The sequence below is a fragment of the Mus pahari genome, chromosome X (assembly GCF_900095145.1).
Source record: "Mus pahari chromosome X, PAHARI_EIJ_v1.1, whole genome shotgun sequence".
NCBI classification, from domain to species: Eukaryota; Metazoa; Chordata; class Mammalia; order Rodentia; family Muridae; genus Mus; species Mus pahari.
In genome coordinates this window covers 82,620,576-82,638,135 of record NC_034613.1, presented here as the reverse complement: position 1 = coordinate 82,638,135, position 17,560 = coordinate 82,620,576, and the positions used below count along the sequence as shown (strand labels likewise).

General features: G+C 42.6%; 1 protein-coding gene across 1 annotated transcript in view; it reads right to left on the bottom strand.

Annotated features, from left to right (window-relative positions):
• The window catches only part of Msn (moesin), a 73,304-nt gene extending 56,614 nt beyond the window's left edge, over window positions 1-16,690 (bottom strand). Inside the window, exon 1 of the mRNA XM_021187425.2 lies at window positions 16,464-16,690. Coding sequence (XP_021043084.1) covers window positions 16,464-16,475 — 12 coding nt within the window. The 5' untranslated portion in view covers window positions 16,476-16,690. The remainder of the gene's footprint in view (window positions 1-16,463) is intronic.
• Window positions 16,691-17,560: the final 870 nt, after the last annotated feature.

Sequence of the window (17,560 nt, the reverse complement as noted above, 5' to 3'; positions counted from 1 at the left end):
CTCTGATGTCTGTTTAGAGAAGAGAGACAAAAATCCAACAGCTACAGAAGGCAAGAGAAATGAGTAAGCCCATTGGCCCACTTTTGGGTCTGGGATCTCTTTGTGTATGTATATATGTGTGTGTGTGTGTGTGTGTGTGTGTGTGTGTGTGTGTGTGTGTGTGTGTGTGTGTGTGTGCCTGCCTGCGTGTGTATACCTGTGTGTGTTTGTGTTTGTGTGTGTCTGTGTCTGTGTCTGAGAATGACCTAAACTTCTGAGCCTCCTGCTTCTACCATCTTGATGCTAGCAGTGTCTGTGTGTGCCTGACTGCCTGCCTGTGTGTGTGCCTCTGTGTGTGTGGTGTCTGATAATGACCTAAACTTCTGAGCCTCCTGTGCCTACCATCTTCATGCTAGCTGTGTGTGTGTGTGAGTGTGTGTGTGTGTGTGTGTGTGTGTGTGTGTATCATCACACATGATTTATGCAGTGCTAGGGATCAAACCCAGAGTTCTACTGACTAAACTCAACATTCTACAGAGTTATATCCCCAGATCTACTATAAGACTTTGAACAAGACCCTTACAGTTGTGCTTTACACTTGCCCAAGATATTATCTACAAATTAAAATAATGTTTAAACGTTTCTTTATAGGACACAAAGCCCTAGTGTAGATTACAGTTTTGCAAACAACCAAAACAGCAGCATATAGTATATGTTGAATACAAAAAGCATACTACGTCAAGAATATCTACACAGGGATAGGGATGTGGCTCATTTGGTAGAATACTTGCCTAGCATGCACAGAGCCTTAGGTGCAATGCCCAGCACTGCATAAACCAGACATGGTGGCACATGTCTGCCATTCCAAAACTTGTGTGATAGAAGCAGGAAGAGCAGGAATTCTAGGTTAGCTTGAATCCTTGGCTAAGAAACATGCTAAAGTTGGCTTGAGTCCTTGGCTACATACAGGCTAAGATACAGACAACTTTAAGGTTGGCTGGAATCCTTGGTTCATACAGAGTCATGGGTCAGGCTAAGATACATGACACCCTATTTAAAAAACAAAGAAGAAGAAGAAGAAGAAGAAGAAGAAGAAGAAGAAGAAGAAGAAGAAGAAGAAGAAGAAGAAGAAGGAGGAGGAGGAGGAGGAAAAAAAACAAAAGAAAAGAGTATCTATCCTCAATGACTTTGAACTTTGATGGGTCCCTCATAAGCTGTTTGCCCAAAACAGATGGGATGAGCAGGCCTCTGAAAACTGAATAATCAGTGACAGACATAAAAGTGTTCTAACAATACATAGAATATTTGAAGCCAATAGGCCTGAAAGTCTTAGTTTCACTGCAGCTTCTATTAATACTTCTACCTTTATCTAAAAGAGGGTCAGGTACCCCTCTTCTGTAGCACCACTCACTTGAAACTAAAGAACCAAGGAGAAGGGACCACCTCCCACCCCAGCTACTTATAGCTAGCTATTCTTGAGCAGGGCCATGCTGGGGCAGTTGGAACCACGTTCTATAAACTTCCTTCTAGAAAGAACTAGGCTATAAGGTTCCTGTGAGGGCCTCAGGAAGCCACACCATCTCTGCATTCTGAAAGAGATATGATGAGATACACACACGTGAAAGAACTTTAAGAGGCTTTTTAGTAGCTCGACATGGTATTATATTTACAATCCCAGTACTTGGGAGGCTGAGGCAAGATGATAACTTCTATGAGGCCAATCTCCTTTTACACCTAATGAGTTCCAGACCATCCTGGTATGTTATAGACTGAAATCTTGCCTCAAACAAACAAACAAAAACCATGGTGGGATGGTACACTCAACAAGCTCCTATAAATCAAGACCAGAAAAGCTTGGGATTTCTATGCACTGACTCGGGCCGTTTTTTCATTATAATACTCCACACACATATAAACACACACACACACACACACACACACACACACACACACACACACACACACTGTCTATTACCAGTGCCTCCCATGTCTCATGCAGGATCCCTTACATATACTGCTGCTGCTTCTCCTACTCTGTCTATTACTAATTAAACACCCTTCAAAAGGTTTGCCCATGCTTAGTATGATAACACGTACCTAGAATCCTATTACTCAAGAAGCTAAGGCAAGAAAAGGGTCAACCTGCACGACACTGTATATTAGGCCATTATAGGCTACAGAGTGGCATCCTGTCTCAAAATTAGTTGGGCAGAAAGACTTATGGAAAAGGTGGTACAGACATGCAATCCTGCACTTGGAAGATGGAGGCAGTAGAATTAGGAGTTCAAGGTAATCCTTGGATCCTTGGCTACATACTGAACTTAAGGATGTAATGGACTTACTGTAAGAGATTCTGTATCAAATACACAAAAAAAAAGAAAGAAAATTTGTATGTCTGTAACAATGGCCATCTAGAAATAGTTACTTCTTGAGGTAAGGGGAACTAGAAGCTTTAAAGTCCACAAGTTTACTAAATAAAAGAAAAATTCTGGAAGCTCAACATGTCTATAAAAACATATAGTCATTTGATGGAATTTTATAAGGCCATTAAAATGTTTTTAAGTTCAGGTATCATGTACCTTAGGCTGGCAAACAACTCACTTTGAAACAAAGAATGATCTTAAGGCCTGCACCACCCAAGTGATAGGGGAATATTCACAGGGCCTGAGATATGACAATTTCCCCCAAGTTAAAGGCCAATGTGGACTATACAGTAAGTTCCAAGCCAACTTGGAATAGTGGCAATATTGAGAAAAATAATCCTAAATGTACATTTATCCAACCATCCTTTTTAGTAATAGATTTGCTAGGGTATAAAGAAGTAGGAATTCTCTATGTACAAATCACTGTGCCATAGAAAAACTAAGGTACAGACGTAACACACAACAAGAAATATAAATAAGAAATAATATGTTAAAGTAGTAAGTTTTTGAAAGATTATTCTCTTTGTGTGCTAAACATCCTCATATGCCATGGGGCATTTTACAAAGAAAGAGGAAATACAAAAATAAAGTCTCATTCTTTTTCTGTTTAATTGTATATTACTTTCCTTCACTGACCTTGCTTGCCTACGCTCTCTTACCAAAAGCCATTTTGGTCTACCACTTCAACTAGTAGATACCATGTGGGGGCCATGAAAAGACGAGAAGCTGCCTTTATAACCCAGAAACCATTCCAGCATGATTCTGGGAAAGAAACATGTCCCAAACAATATTATCAAGCTTCATAACTAAGACATCTTTAGGTTAGCTGCCTCAGCTACTTGTTCTAAAAGGAAGGAAATATCAGTACTGCAGAATTTATGAAGTTCATCTTCAGGGCCACTTTTTAAAAGGCTGGGATACAGAGTGGGATTGATAAGCAAGTCCTGGATCAAAGACAGAGATGACAGGGAGGAAGTAAAAGCATATCCTTTCTTATGCTGTATCACTGTAACATACCTTCATAACAAGTTTATCACTTCATCACCCTTGATCTACAGGTTTAACACAATATTCATATAATGCAGAATCAGACGAAAGCCCAGCACTAAGCATGGGAATAGAGATTATGTGGTAATAAACTCCCTGGCTAGAAATTATTCCTCTGTTCCACCCGATGCCACACATACAGCTTTCCCTCTATAAGGGCAGCAGAAACAACAGTGACTCAGACAAGAGGAAATCTTAGTAATTTAAGACTCAAAATAAAAGTAATCCCATAGCCCCAAAAAGGCTGTTATATGAAGAGAGGGGAAATAAGATCTCCTCTGCAATCGGTTTCGTTTTGTTTCTTGGTCATCCCCTTTCCGGATAAAAGTATAGCTATTCCAAGGGTCTTCTATTCTCCCTGGAATCAACAATAACCAAAAATAGTCAGCAACTCTAGTCTTCAGGGTGGAGTGAAATGCTTTGCCCAAGGTTCACTGTCAATAGCTGTGTCCCCCAAGGCACTATCCCCACAGTAGGGCCCCTGGAAATAGTCTGTTTCCATACTGATATCTAGGAAAGAAAACATTCTCAACGTTATTTTAAAGGAGACAGGACAACTTCAAACACTTACTGTTCTCTGTTGTTACACAACTATCTTCCTATTCTCCAAGAGTAAACACGTTATCAGAATATCTATTTCACATATAAAGAAATTAAGGTGTGAAAACTATCTGTCCAAGGTCACCCAGACAGATTCAGCCTACTACTTCTTCACTGGGCGAAATGGCTCCACAATCATTTGCTGTTGTGGTAGAGGACCCAGGTTCAGTGCTACACATGGCAGCTTACAACCATCCTTAACTCCAATTCCAGGGGATCTGATGCCCTCTTCTCATCCCCTCAGGCACCAGGCATGCAACCGTAGCCCAGACATACAGGCAGGCAAAACACATAAAAGCAAATGAATAAATCTGAAAACAAAATTTTAAAGCAGGAAAAAAAAATGAATGAGACAAGTGCCTGAAGCTTTATGCATCAAAAGCTCTGTTCTTCTAACCTAATCTGAGAAAGCCTAGTAATATCTAGGCATAGAAGAGGCACATGCCAAGTCTTGGCCTTTCTAATTGGAAGGCTTTACCTACTCAAAAAAACTACTTTCAGACGCTGAGAGTACTAGCCCTACCCCACCTCCTATGCTTTTTCAGGCCAAGCAAGACCATACTTAAGCTGTCAGAGAGCTTGGTAAAAGAAAAAAACTAAAGATAGGTAACTATGCAGGACAAGTGGGAAAGAAAAGATAAGAAAGCAGGGTGGAGAAATCACAGTCATTCCAGAGCCTGTGCCCTCCCTCCTCCCCAACCCTGTCTCATCCTTCCCACTTCCCATTCCTCCTCATCCTCCTCCCCTCCTCCTCCTCCTCCTCCTCCTCCTCTCAGGGCCCTAAGGAGAAAAGTTTACAGGTAGCACTGCTAAACCTTGAAAAAGGTGATCCCTGTTATATGAAGAACAGGAAATCGGTTGAGGAGAGGTGAGCATTTGAGGGGGGTGAAAATAGCCAAATAAGGTCACTCGACTTGTGGGGAATCATAAGGAATGGTTCCAGAAGGTGACATCACAGGGAGGAAGCCTTTAGTCACTGGTTTCCTCTGGCAACTGGCCTTTAGCCAGTAGGCAAGCTCCCAATCATAGGAAAATGCCTAGGTTATTGCAGAAAGGCAAATAGGCTAAATTGTTCCCAGACCCAGCTCAGGCACTTCATGAACAACTCTCCAAGCACATAAGAGAGAAATAAAGTAACCCTGAAGCAAAATAGCCAATATTCTTGCCAAATGTATTCTAGATTCACCATGCCCCAGGGACCAAGGGAAATAAAGAACCTGGGGAAGTTCTACGTTTATTATTTCTGATGTTGCTGATATTTTCATGCTGGGGGGGAGCAAATTCAAGGGGGGAAAAGGCCATATAACTTTTGGTTTTAGTAAAATAACATTTATAGGCTTGTCAGTCTCCATTACCAACAATGATGGATGAGACACAGAGTTTAGCTTACTTTAAACCCTTGAAGATAGCAAGGACTTGTGCAACTTAATGACAATCATACTGGATGTTCCCTTGTCACCTCCAACCCTATACCACAGATTAATTAAACAGTATAACAAGGAATAAAGAGCCTTTTGGTGTACTTAATCAAATACCCAGCCTGAGGTTTTTGAGAAAAAAAAAAGACTGGAGCAGACTAGACCAAAATGGTAAGATCAGAAACTACTTCAGCTATCTTAAAAATAACATGGCTTTTCCTGGCTTGGTGGAATATGCACTTAACGAGGAGGCAGAGGAAGATAGATCTCTGAGTTTCAGGTCACCTTGGTCAAATGCTAATACCTTGTCTCAAAAAATAATAATAATAAGGCTATATTATCCATCCTATATTTCTAAGGGCAACCAGAACTAAAGGGAATAAAATGCTCCATGTCCCATACATATGCTGTAAAATGCTCTCACAGGTGTTGGCCCCTATCATCTCCCAACTATGTAACCAAGACATAATTGTTCAGGACTCTACTTTGCCCTGTATCACCAAATGTTTAAACCTCAATGATTCCATAATTTGTATCAACTAGTATCATAATCACACACACATTCTATCAAAATTTCACAAGCAAAAAGTAAATTTGAAAACAGTCTTAGATCTGCTGTCTCCACTGTCAGGCATACCCAAAGAGCTGTACTTGAAAACTTACACCAAAATATCTGTCTCCCAGTTCAAGGTGCCCATTCTGCAGGGAGGCTACATTTGGAAAGCATCATACTCCTCCATCTCAATTACAATCACTCACTGAGAAACCGTCCCTCCATTTTTTTCCACCAAACCACAGCACAGCCAATGGGAGAATAGAAAATCTTCACTGAGTTCTATTTCTTAATTTAGTTCAAACAGATGCATGAAGGAAGGAACCACTTTCCATTATGTTTGCTTGTAGGTGCATGTACATGCCACAAAATGCATGTAGAGAACCTTAAGTATCAGTCCTAAACTTCTTCTTATGAAGGAGAGTGTCTTTCTTATTTCTGCTACTTCATTCCAGGCCATATATGCTTCCAGAATTCTCCTGTCTCTGCCTCCCATCTTGCAGTTCGAGCTCAGGAACTGCAGATGTACCCTTAACATGGGTTCTGGAAATCCAAACCCAGGTCCTCACTTCACCCACTGAACCATCTCCTGGAGCCATTTAGAAACCTACTTGAGCAAGAAAAATAAGATTTTACTAGAATTCTCCTGGTTTCAGAAACATTAAGGTACAGTATCCTTCACAGACCTTTCAAAAGGTTTACCAATAAAGCAAGAACAATTTAAAAGGGACACTGGCCTAAAGCTACCTAGTTTACACCATTATATACAAATCCTATAATTTTCCCACCCAGAATGGCCACTGGCCCCAAGTATGTACCTTTTTAAGATCCCATTAATAGCCCGGCGTGGTGGCGCACGCCTTTAATCCCAGCACTCAGGCAGAGGTAGGTGGATTTCTGAATTCGAGGCCAGCCTGGTCTACAGAGTGAGTTCCAGGACAGCCAGGGCTATACAGAGAAACCCTGTCTCGAAAAACCAAAAAAGATCCCATTAATGTCTCAATAAACTCCTTATTAAAATCTATAGAAAATACAATATAATTTTTATCAAATTTTTTCTAAGAATGAGTTAGCCCTAAATCTCCAATTAAATGCATAAATTTTAAAGTCGTGAATTATATTCTCTATTTATTGTATTTACATTATTTAAAGTAATAGTAACATTCAATAAATTATGAAAATCAAGCTCTTAATAGATGGTTGAGTATATTAATAGTAAGTGGTGGTTACATTTATATGAGACGATTAGCTGTTAGACACAGTTATAAGCACTTTTAGTAAATCATCTCACTTAATTGGCATACCCCCTAGGAAGCAGTTATTATCTTTAAATTACAGTTGAGAAAAAGAAGGCTCAGAACTAACCTATTGAGGAATATTTGTTCAATACCTATGGTCCTAGCTATTCAGAGGCCAAAACAGAAGGGGACAACTTGAGACCAGAGTTCAGAGACAAGCTTGAGCCACCTAATATGACTCCTCTCTCTCTCTCTCTCNCTCTCNCNCNCNCNCNCACACACACACACACACACACACACACACACACACACACACACACACACATAAATCCAGGCATGAATGGTGGTACTCGGGAAGCAGGGGCAGGATGATTGCAAGTTCAAGTCCAGCTTATTCTACAAAAAAAGATTGTCAAAAAAACAAAAACAAAAACAAAAAAACAAAAGAAATAACAACAAGAAAACAGGTAAGGGACTGGAGAAAGGGGATAAGGAGAAGGGGGATGGAAAGGGGATATTCATAGACTCTAGAACCAGTTTGGTTTGAAATTGCAGCTGTGTGATTAGCAAGTTATACCTTGGGTAAGTTACTTAGCTCCTTTTACTTTTAATTCTAGAGATTCAACCCAGGGGCTTGTGCATGTTAGGAACAACTCATTGGTCACATAGGTGAGTGCTTAGAATGGGAGTCCAAGCAGTCTAATTCTGGAGTCTGTATCTTTTAGTACTATACCCTTTCTATGTAAGCCTGAAAACTCTCCACCCCCCCACCCCCCACTAACCCAAGACTTGATCCACTAGCAAAGTACCTAAAGTTGATGGTTGAGATCAGATGACTCCGGATTATATTAAAATGGTTGCTACAGCACCAAATATTATCATTAAATTAGAAGGACAAGTGTTCTTCTAACCATAGTGTCCTACCCTAGTTCTCTAACATAACAGACAGGTCAAGCCTGAATTCAAAGAGGTCAGACCTTGATAGGCATGGAAGTCAAGTCTGTGTTCCCAACCCTTAAGACATAGAGGTAGAACATAGCAAGTTCAAATCCAACCTGAGCTACATGAGATCTATTTCAAAGCAAAAAACAAGGACATAGAGATGTCTCAGTACATAAAGGGACTGGCTACTATGCCTGATGGACCTGAGTTCAACATGGTGGAAGGAGAGACCTGACTCTTACAAGTTGTCCTCTGTCTTCCATACATGCCATAGCCAATGTCACATGTGGATGAATGCACACAAACATGTGTACATACAAAGATGTTCAGTATACAAATAAATAATTTTGAGGGATTCAGAAAACTCAGTCACAGCAGTGATCACCTGTAATTCCCTCAGTTGAAGGGCACATGAAAGCATGAGGATAAGCAAGATCATCCTTAGCTACATAACTAGGTCAAGTTCAACCTGGGCTAGAAATCCTGTTGCAAAGTATGACTCTTAGGACAGTAAGGCCTAGTCTCAAGAAGGAAAATGGCCAAACATCCTCACCCTATGTCCCTTCAACCTTCCGTCTTCAACCACCTTTCACAGTCAAGAAAAACATCTAGGAAGTACTACAGAGTTCCAAAGAAACATCCAAGATTTGAACCATCTCCATCTTTCAAACTCCCTGGGGATTGCTGTACAGTCACTAACAGGATGGTCAAGTCACCCCCAGCTGAGTCAGAAAACACTAAACATCCTCTCTTAATACTGGCGTCAGGCAAGATGCAATGGCCCTATTCTTGGCTCACAAAATTTCTCCCTTATTGTGGGATTCAGTGTGCTCATCTAAAACATGAAGGCTAAACTAGAAGGCCAGCTCAGATGTTCTATAGCTCAGTATACTCCTGTGAGAAACCCTGGCTATCTAACAACAATTAGCTCAATCAAATCTTGAGGCTGAGGAAGCTCTGGGATGCTCTAAGTGTGGATGCTTTTTTGAAATGCTATACCCCACAGTACCTAGTCCTCTGCTCATTGGTAGCACACACCATACAAGATTTGTTTATCTTCACCACCTTTTTAATACCTACCAATATATCTAACTACTCAACTGTATTTAGAAATAAATTAGAGATAGTTCTTCATAACTTCCAGCTAGATGTGATGATGGCACATGCCTGTAATCCCAACACTTGGAGACAAAAGCAGTGGGGTCATCCTTCTCTGTCTTTCTCTCCCCTGCTAAAAGAAGCCTAGTATCTCCCTAACCTTTCAGTAAAACTAGAGGAAATCTATACGATGCTGTCAAACAGGCATTATACAACGTAAGAAGAGGAAGAGAAAGCTACAAAAGTATTATTTCTTTGTTTATGAAGACAGGGTTTTGTTATGTTATTCAGGCTGACATTGAATTCACTATGTAGCCTAGACTGACCTCAACCTCATATCTTCCTGCCTCAGTCGCAGAGTGCTGGAATTACAGGTAGAAGCCACTACACCTAACTCTTTTTATTAATGTCATGAATATTTACTCTTTTTTTATTAATCATACACCCAACTCTTTTTTAAAAAATTATTTTATTGGATATTTTCTTTATTTACATTTCAAATGCTATCCCAAAAGTCCCCTATACCCTCCCCCTGCCCTGCTCCCCTACCCACCCACTCCCATTTCTTGGCCCTGGTGTTCCCCTATACTGGGTCATATAAAGTTTGCAAGACCAAGGGGCTTCTCTTCCCAATGATGGCCAACTAGGCCATCTTCTGCTACATATGCAGCTAGAGACATGAGCTCTGGGGGTACTGATTAGTTCATATTGTTGTTCCACCTATAGGGTTGCAGACTCCTTCAGCTTCTTGGGTACTTTCTCTAGCTCCTCCACTGGGGGCCCTGTGTTCCATCCTATAGATGACTGATACAACCCAACTCTTATAAAGCTTTTCCTGCTTGCCAAGAGCTCTTCGATAAACTTACCACCTTCATAATGCAGTTTCACTTCATTTCTTTCTTTCCTCAGAAAAAAATAATACAGAACACATGTGCCTAATCCTGCTTTGACTTGATGTCCCAGGGTGGGGGTGGTACCCCAGGATGGCTTCCCCTTCTCTGGGGAGGAGAGGGGGTAATGGGGGAAGGGTAGTGAGGGTGGGACTAAGAAGGGGGCTTCAATTGGGATGTAAAGTAAATTAAATAATTAATAAAAAATACAAAACAGCCAAAAGCTCAAAACTCAATAGAGAAATAAATAGCCAAGAGTCCTCATGCCAGTATTATTGGCAAGATCTAATGCAATGAACCAGAAACTCTACATTCTAAACTGGTAGTCAACAAACAATACTGCAGAAATATAGAAAGACAAAATAAATACCCTTGGGCAAGCACTGTGTTAACTCTGTATCTCTAGTGTGCTCTAGCATAGCAAAGGTACTCACATACTAAAGGATGTCTGAAAGTATGCATATGGAAAAAGAGATATCTAATGCTATATACCACTATGCTATCAAGGCTGTCAGCAGTATCAGTATTAGAAGGGTCCCTAAAGTTTACCTATTACTGGCACAGGTCCCTTGTGACAACCTCTAAGAAATAACTGAGTGGACAGAAAGGAATTAAATAATGACCTACTTTATTTGGATTACTTTTCTGTTGTTTTTTAAGACGTGTAGCCTAAGCTGGATACAAAGTCATTATTTGGTAGGGAATAACCCTAAACTCTTATTTGCCCTGCCTCTACTTCTCAAGTACTGGGAGTGTAGACCTATACCACCATGCCTAGATCTTCTTCATCAGCTAGAACTTTATTTCCTTTACTTTTAGTAAATTTTGCTGCTGTGAAAATTTGATGAGCACAATTCATTTACATTAACTCAGTTGTATATATTTGTAGATTTAACAAAAAGTTAAGGAAATTGAGACACATAGACTATTCCCCAGTCTTCTGCTTAATATGGCAACTAAAGATGTTTGTAAGAGGCTGCGTCAGGAGATTATCATGCATTTTAGGCCAATCTAGACCAACAGAAACTTTAGGTTTCAAAAACCAAAAACAAAATTTAGGAGGATATCTATTTAATTTTATAGACTCAGGCAAGATTTAGAATTTCAGCTATTGACAAGTATTCACATTCACAGAACTTCTTAAAAGGTCCTAGGATCACGTTCAAGGAAATTGTTTGTTTGTCTGTTTGTTTGTTTGTTTGTTTGCGACAGAGTTCCTCTGTGTAGCCCTGGCTGTCCTGGGACTAATTCTGTAGAACAGGCTGGCCTCGAACTCACAGAGATCAGCCTGTCTCTGCAACCAGAATGCTGGGATTAAAGATGTGTGTCACCACCGCCAAGCTTCAAGGAAATTTCGTTTGTTCAAATATAAATAACACGCAACAAATCTTTAAAAAAAAAATCAAAGAGCATCTCATCTCCTTATGCAGAATGAGAACAAATAGTCTAAGTTGAGTTTTACTTTCTATTTCCCAACACCCACCATCTACGTTCATGTAATGCTGAGCTAACCCTCCAAACTAAGAGATCTTCTATCACAAATTAGAACCTGGAATTGCAAAGTTTTTCAGCTCTATCAAGCATGAAGTAAAAGGGATGAACAGCAAAGCCAGTCAATTATGAAAAACCATCCTCATCATGACCTGACCAACGGACAGCCCCAAGGAAGACCACCTTTGTACTGTTCGTTTGTTTGTTTTCCCTCTTTAGGGACAGAAGAATGAGGTGGGGTAGCAGAAAAGATGAGAAGTTAAGAAAGAAGCATATGATAAACTCAGTTCTATCTTTCAAAGATCAGACAGAGTCAGGATCTATCTTGGACGATCAGAGCCTGTGTAGCCATGAAAAGCCCAACCCTGACAGTACTGCTGGGAGCCAGACCTCCCCCTCCAGGGACCCTGAGTCTAGAAATTCCAGTGGGGGTAGGGGTAGACTCCCAGGAATATACAATGGAACCTAAGAAAGACTGTTGCTAAGCAACACTATTAGAACAGAGTTCAGAATAATTGTAGCTGTCATCACTTCTCATCCATAGAGAATTAGATTTGGAAGCATGGGGAAAGACTAAATGACCTCTAAATGTCCCTTCCACTTCCACAATCTCATAAAGCAGTTGGATTACAGTAAAAGACCAAAGAAAAGGTACCACCTTTTTTGTGTTGGTTTTTTTTTTTTGGGGGGGGGATACTGTTAGGTTTTTTGGGGGGAGGGGGTTAGATAGCCTCACTCTATAGCTCAAACTGGCCTCAAATTCACTACAATCTTCTATCCTACCAAGTGCTACAATTACAGGCATGAGCTACCATGCCTGGCAACACTTCCCTTACAGGCTGCCATTACAGGCACTTAGAGAATAATGCAGTAGTCAATCCCACCCCATCACTGACTGACAGAGCAACCTCCCCCCCCCAAGATGAAAGTAGAGGCTATTTTGTGCCTTGACTTTTCCCTCTCTGTGCAAGAGATTTTCCATGAATAAGTATAAATGAAATCCCCAAGATGGTGCCTGTTCCGTTCTCTACTATCTACACTTTCACAAAGGGTTCAGCAACTGAAAAATCAAGAGTGGGGAAAAGCTAGACATGGTAACATTCATCTGTTATGCTAGTATGAGGGAGGCTGAGGTGGAAAGATACAGAGTTCAAGGTCAACCTTGCCTATATATCAAGTTCGAATCCAAATTGGGCAACATGAGACTCAGTCACAAACAACAAATCAAGTGACTTCCAAGATGGCTCAAAGGGTAACCCACTTACCAGCCAAAGCTGACCACTTTATTCGCAGATGCCATAGTGAAGAGAACTGACTCCTGAAACTTGCCCTTTGATGTCCACTCGTGTGTGTGTGTGTGTGTGTGTGTGTGTGTGTGTGTGTGTGTGTGTGTCTGTGTGGAGAGAGGCTATATAGGCTATATAATTCCATTATTGGTGAGGCAGAAATAGGATTGCCTGGAATTAAGGCTAATTTGCACTGCACAGCAAGACTCTGTCTCAAAACAAACAAAACACCCTCAGGTGCTAGGTTCACACCTGTAATTCCAGAAATTCTGAAGCAGAGTCAAGAGGATTGCTGTAAGTTTGTTTGTTTAAAAAAAAAAAGTATTTTATAGGGCCCTGAGGGCTACACAACAAGAAACTGTTTCCAAAAAGTAGAAAGAGATGGGGGGGGGAGTGCAGCAGACAGAGGCAGAAGGCCTCCCACACAACCTTCATTCCTGATCCCTTGCCCCACCCTCAAGTCTACAGACAGGGCTGGTTCAAGGGTTAGAAGCCTGAAATTCTGCCCCCTATTCGTCAAGTACCACTTTAGTGCCACTTCAGTGGCTCAAGCAATGCTAGGAATGGCAGGAAAATCAACAGTTCATACAGCCCCTGTTAAAGTTTAGCTGAATGCGGATCCAGGAGTTTGCAAATACTTCAAGGAGCTGGGCTCTGTGTCTATCATGGATGTCACTATCCAATAAGCACTGACCACTTTTTCCCCTGACTTGCTAAATCCCAGTAAACCAAACAGGTTTTCCAAGACTGACCCTTCACCCCCCCCCCCAAAAAAAAGACCTAGACCCAAGTTGTAGACTTCCTGTTGGTATGCTACATCACTCATGGTCCGGTCCGTCCTCCTCTATCACCAGTTTCAATCTAGACAATGGGAAGAGTTGGACTTCGTAGTATGACAATAAATCCCAGCATTTAAGTGGATAAGAAGTTCAAGCCTAGCCTGGGATTTATGAGACCCTGTTTCATCACACCAGTTAAATAAAAAAAATCAACAAATCATAACAATAAATCATAAAGTTTGAAATTAAAAACTCAACATCTTGAAAAATCAATAATCTCTTTTTTTAGGGAATCCAAGTGGAGTCTCCCAAATCTTTGAAATTAAAAAAAAAAAGTTAAAGATGGAATTGAGAGGGAAAAACCTTCTCCAAAAAAGGTTTATTTATTTTTATTTTATGTTCATGAGTGTTTGGGCAGCACTTATGTGTACCACAATTGCACCTGATACTTAAGGACACCAAAAAAGAGAGTCAGATTCCCTGGAACTGGCATTACAGACGGTTGCAAGGTGTCATGTGGGCACTGAGACCAGAACCTGTGAGAGTGCCTTGTTGGGCAATCTCTCCAGTACCAGGAAAAGCATTTTAAATTGAAATTCTCATCTCTCCATAAGGGATAGATGGGCTGGTCATAGGAGAGCCTGTGATCCTAGCCCTCAGAGGGCTGGGTTGAGACGGCTAGGAGCTAGAGGCCAACCTGTGCTACAACAGTATAGGACCTTGTCTTGAAAAACATCAAAGACCATACTTTGGGAACTAGCAACCAGAAACAGTCCAAAAAAGGTGTATTTCAACATATTTAAAGTAGGCTGCCCTGGCTTTAACAGTGAAGCTGACCATGTGTAACACAAACGAAGAAATCTGATTTTACACTACCATTCCGTATCTTTCGTATTTTAGAAATGGTTAAGTACACGGTAGAGAAGGAGTGGAAGCCGAGTTTAGTGGTGGCTACAATCCCTGCACTTGAGAAGGAAGACTTCCAAAAGAGTTTTTAATTATATCTCAGGCTACAATGTGAGTTCAAACCAGCCTTGGCTAGAATCAAACCCTCTATCAAAACAAATGAACAAACCGGGCGTGATGGCTCAAGCCTGAAATCTCAGCACTGTGGAAGCTGAGGCAGGAAGACTGGCAAAAAAAAAGAAAAAAATCAGAAAGCCACCTACATTACATCGGGAGTCCCATGCCAGCCTAGGTTATAGCGTGAGACCCTGCCCAACTAAAAAGCCCCGCAAGGAATACATGTGATAAGTTAACAGAAGGAAAGACGACTGAGAGGAGGAAGGCAAACCTGCCTGCCGGAAGTCTTGGGGTGAAGGAGGCAACAGGAGGGTAGTGGAGGAGGGGAACAAAGTATAATTTCACATAAGTATATACTTTCACAAAGTAAGACCAGGAGACTCTGTCTCAAATAAATAAATAAATAAATAAATAAATGGAAGAAAAACCAACACCCCCCCCCCAAAAAAAAAAAAACCACCTTGGTATTTCTTAAGAACCGAGTTCTGAGAAGGCAAGGGCGATTCGGCAGTGTAGCTGGAATACAGTAAGGATAGCAAGGAAACTTCAATATAGACACAAAGACCTCCCATATCTATTCACTCTCTGCTCTTCCCAGGCGCCCTCTTCCCTTCTCCAGCATCCTAGTTCCTATTTCAGTTCTACCAGGCTCAGGCCGTACTAGAGAGATGGGTAGGCTAGCAATATACAACATAGGAGCCCAGCAAGCCCCATTACCCAAGAAACACAATTCACAGTGGTCATAGGGCCTTCATGAGCAAGGACCTGGCGTGACTTGCACAAAAGCAAGCAGAGCTCATTAGTCAAGCACATACCCCTCCCCCACCCCTCCCTACTGGGCATCCGGCCCCCCTAGGCCTCACTCCCTGGAGGCTTCTGCGAGCAACAGCCAGTGGGGTGGAGACCAGATCTCAAATCAACCACCACACTAGATAGGTGTGGCCCCCACAGGAGAAAACCTATACCTCACAAAACGGTCCTAAGGGGATAGAGAGGCACTATGTCTGACTGGGATTTAATAGAGGAAGAGAAACCTGCCCTGTCTTCCAGTAGGTTGAGTGGGCCCCTCCACAGACTTGTGCCTAATGAAGTGTTTGTACCCCTGGGTAAAGTAACCCCAGTTGATGAGCCCCTCCACATCTTCCTCATTTCCCAGGGGAAAGCATTTGGGGCTGAGACGATGTGGAAGGGGGCAGAGCAGAAGTGGGGTAGAAGAGGGGCGGTTATGGGAAAGGTGGATGGGTGTGCGGGATCCGCCCTGGGCAACTTCCTCTCTCCTCCCTGCTTCTCTGTAAGATTGGGGCTCTTCTGAGACAGTGATAGCCTTGCTCCAGAAAGGCGCCAATTCCTGGGCCGGGGAAATGTTCTCCAAAGTAAAGTCGTTTTCCCAGTGCCCAACGACCCTTTAGAATAGGGGATTTATCCAGTCCCTCAAAGAGTTTCCACTGCCTCATCCCAGAAGCGGGGAACTGGAACCCGAGAAAGGCTGGCTCCTCCTTATCCACACTTCTAGTCTGTACACCCTGTCACCCCCTAGAGCGCTCAAATTAGGGCTCCACTATCTTCCCCTTCCTAGGGCCTTAGAGGACAGCTCAGCATCCCCGGCAGGCCTGTGACCAACCAAGCCCGAAGCCATAGAGTGGCAAGGGTCAAGCTGGAGCCCCCAGGGCCGACCGCGCTAGTCGTCCGCACTCACCGTCTTCGGCATGGTGGCGGCAAGGGCAGAGGAGTTGGTGAAGTTTGGCTGGAAACTGTCGGGCTGCTCTGAGCGCACAGTACACTTCGGCAAGGACTCCGGAGAACCGGGTGCTCAGATTGGGTCCCACTCTAGCGTTGGGCGACTGCTCCGCTTCCTGCTAACGGGCCACGACTTTACAAACCCCACCCAGGAAAGAGCCGCCCCCGTTGCGCTGCTCGCTCCTTTATGTGGCCGGGCTTCCGCGCCTCTCCCCGCCCTCCCGCCGCCCTGCCCGCGGCTTCGGGCATCGCCCCGCCCAGCCCGGCCCAGCCCAGAGAGGCTACTCTGGCCACGTGGGGGGCCAGGCTCGGGGCCAAAACTCTCCAAAGACTCCCACTCCCCACTCATACCCACTCTGCCCCCTCCCACCTTTCCTCACTGCCCCCCTCCCTCCAAGTTTCGACCATCTGACTCCGCCCCCAGTCTAAGCCAGAGCTTGACTGGGGGGCCACACCCTAGCAGATGCTTCTTCAGCCCTGAACCATGAGTTACCACTGTTAGGAACCCGTTGCCTAGAAGAGCTGCCGAATTTCCCTCTCTAGGAAGCCTTGATGGTTAGAAAGTTCCCGCTTGTGGACACTTGAACTCCTCTTTTTCTCTGTGACTTCCAATCATGCCACACCTAAGTTCCTGGGACCATAACAAATCCTCTGCTGTCCATAGCAGCTCCTGAGAGTTCTGCTACTCCTCAGGAAACTTCTGGACTAAACTTCTTCAGCTCGTCCTCAACAGTTCATTCCCTTCTAGAGGACTCATTTAAACTGTCACATTTCCTTCGACCTTGTATTTTTTTTTTTTCATTTTCTCCAGAACTGAGATCCTTTTCCTAATTATCTGTCTTCTATGTTCACTTTCTGTCCTCCAATTCCCAGTCTTAACTCTCCTCACATCAGTGTCCTGGTCTTTTCCTTAGCCCTTCCCTAACATTTTGGTTTCGTTTGGTCTGTCACCAGAGCTGGCTTTAAACTCATTATTTAGCTTAGGTTAGTCTTGAACTCTCAATCCTACGACATTGGCTTAGGTTTGTCTTGAACTCATAATCCTACTACCTCAAC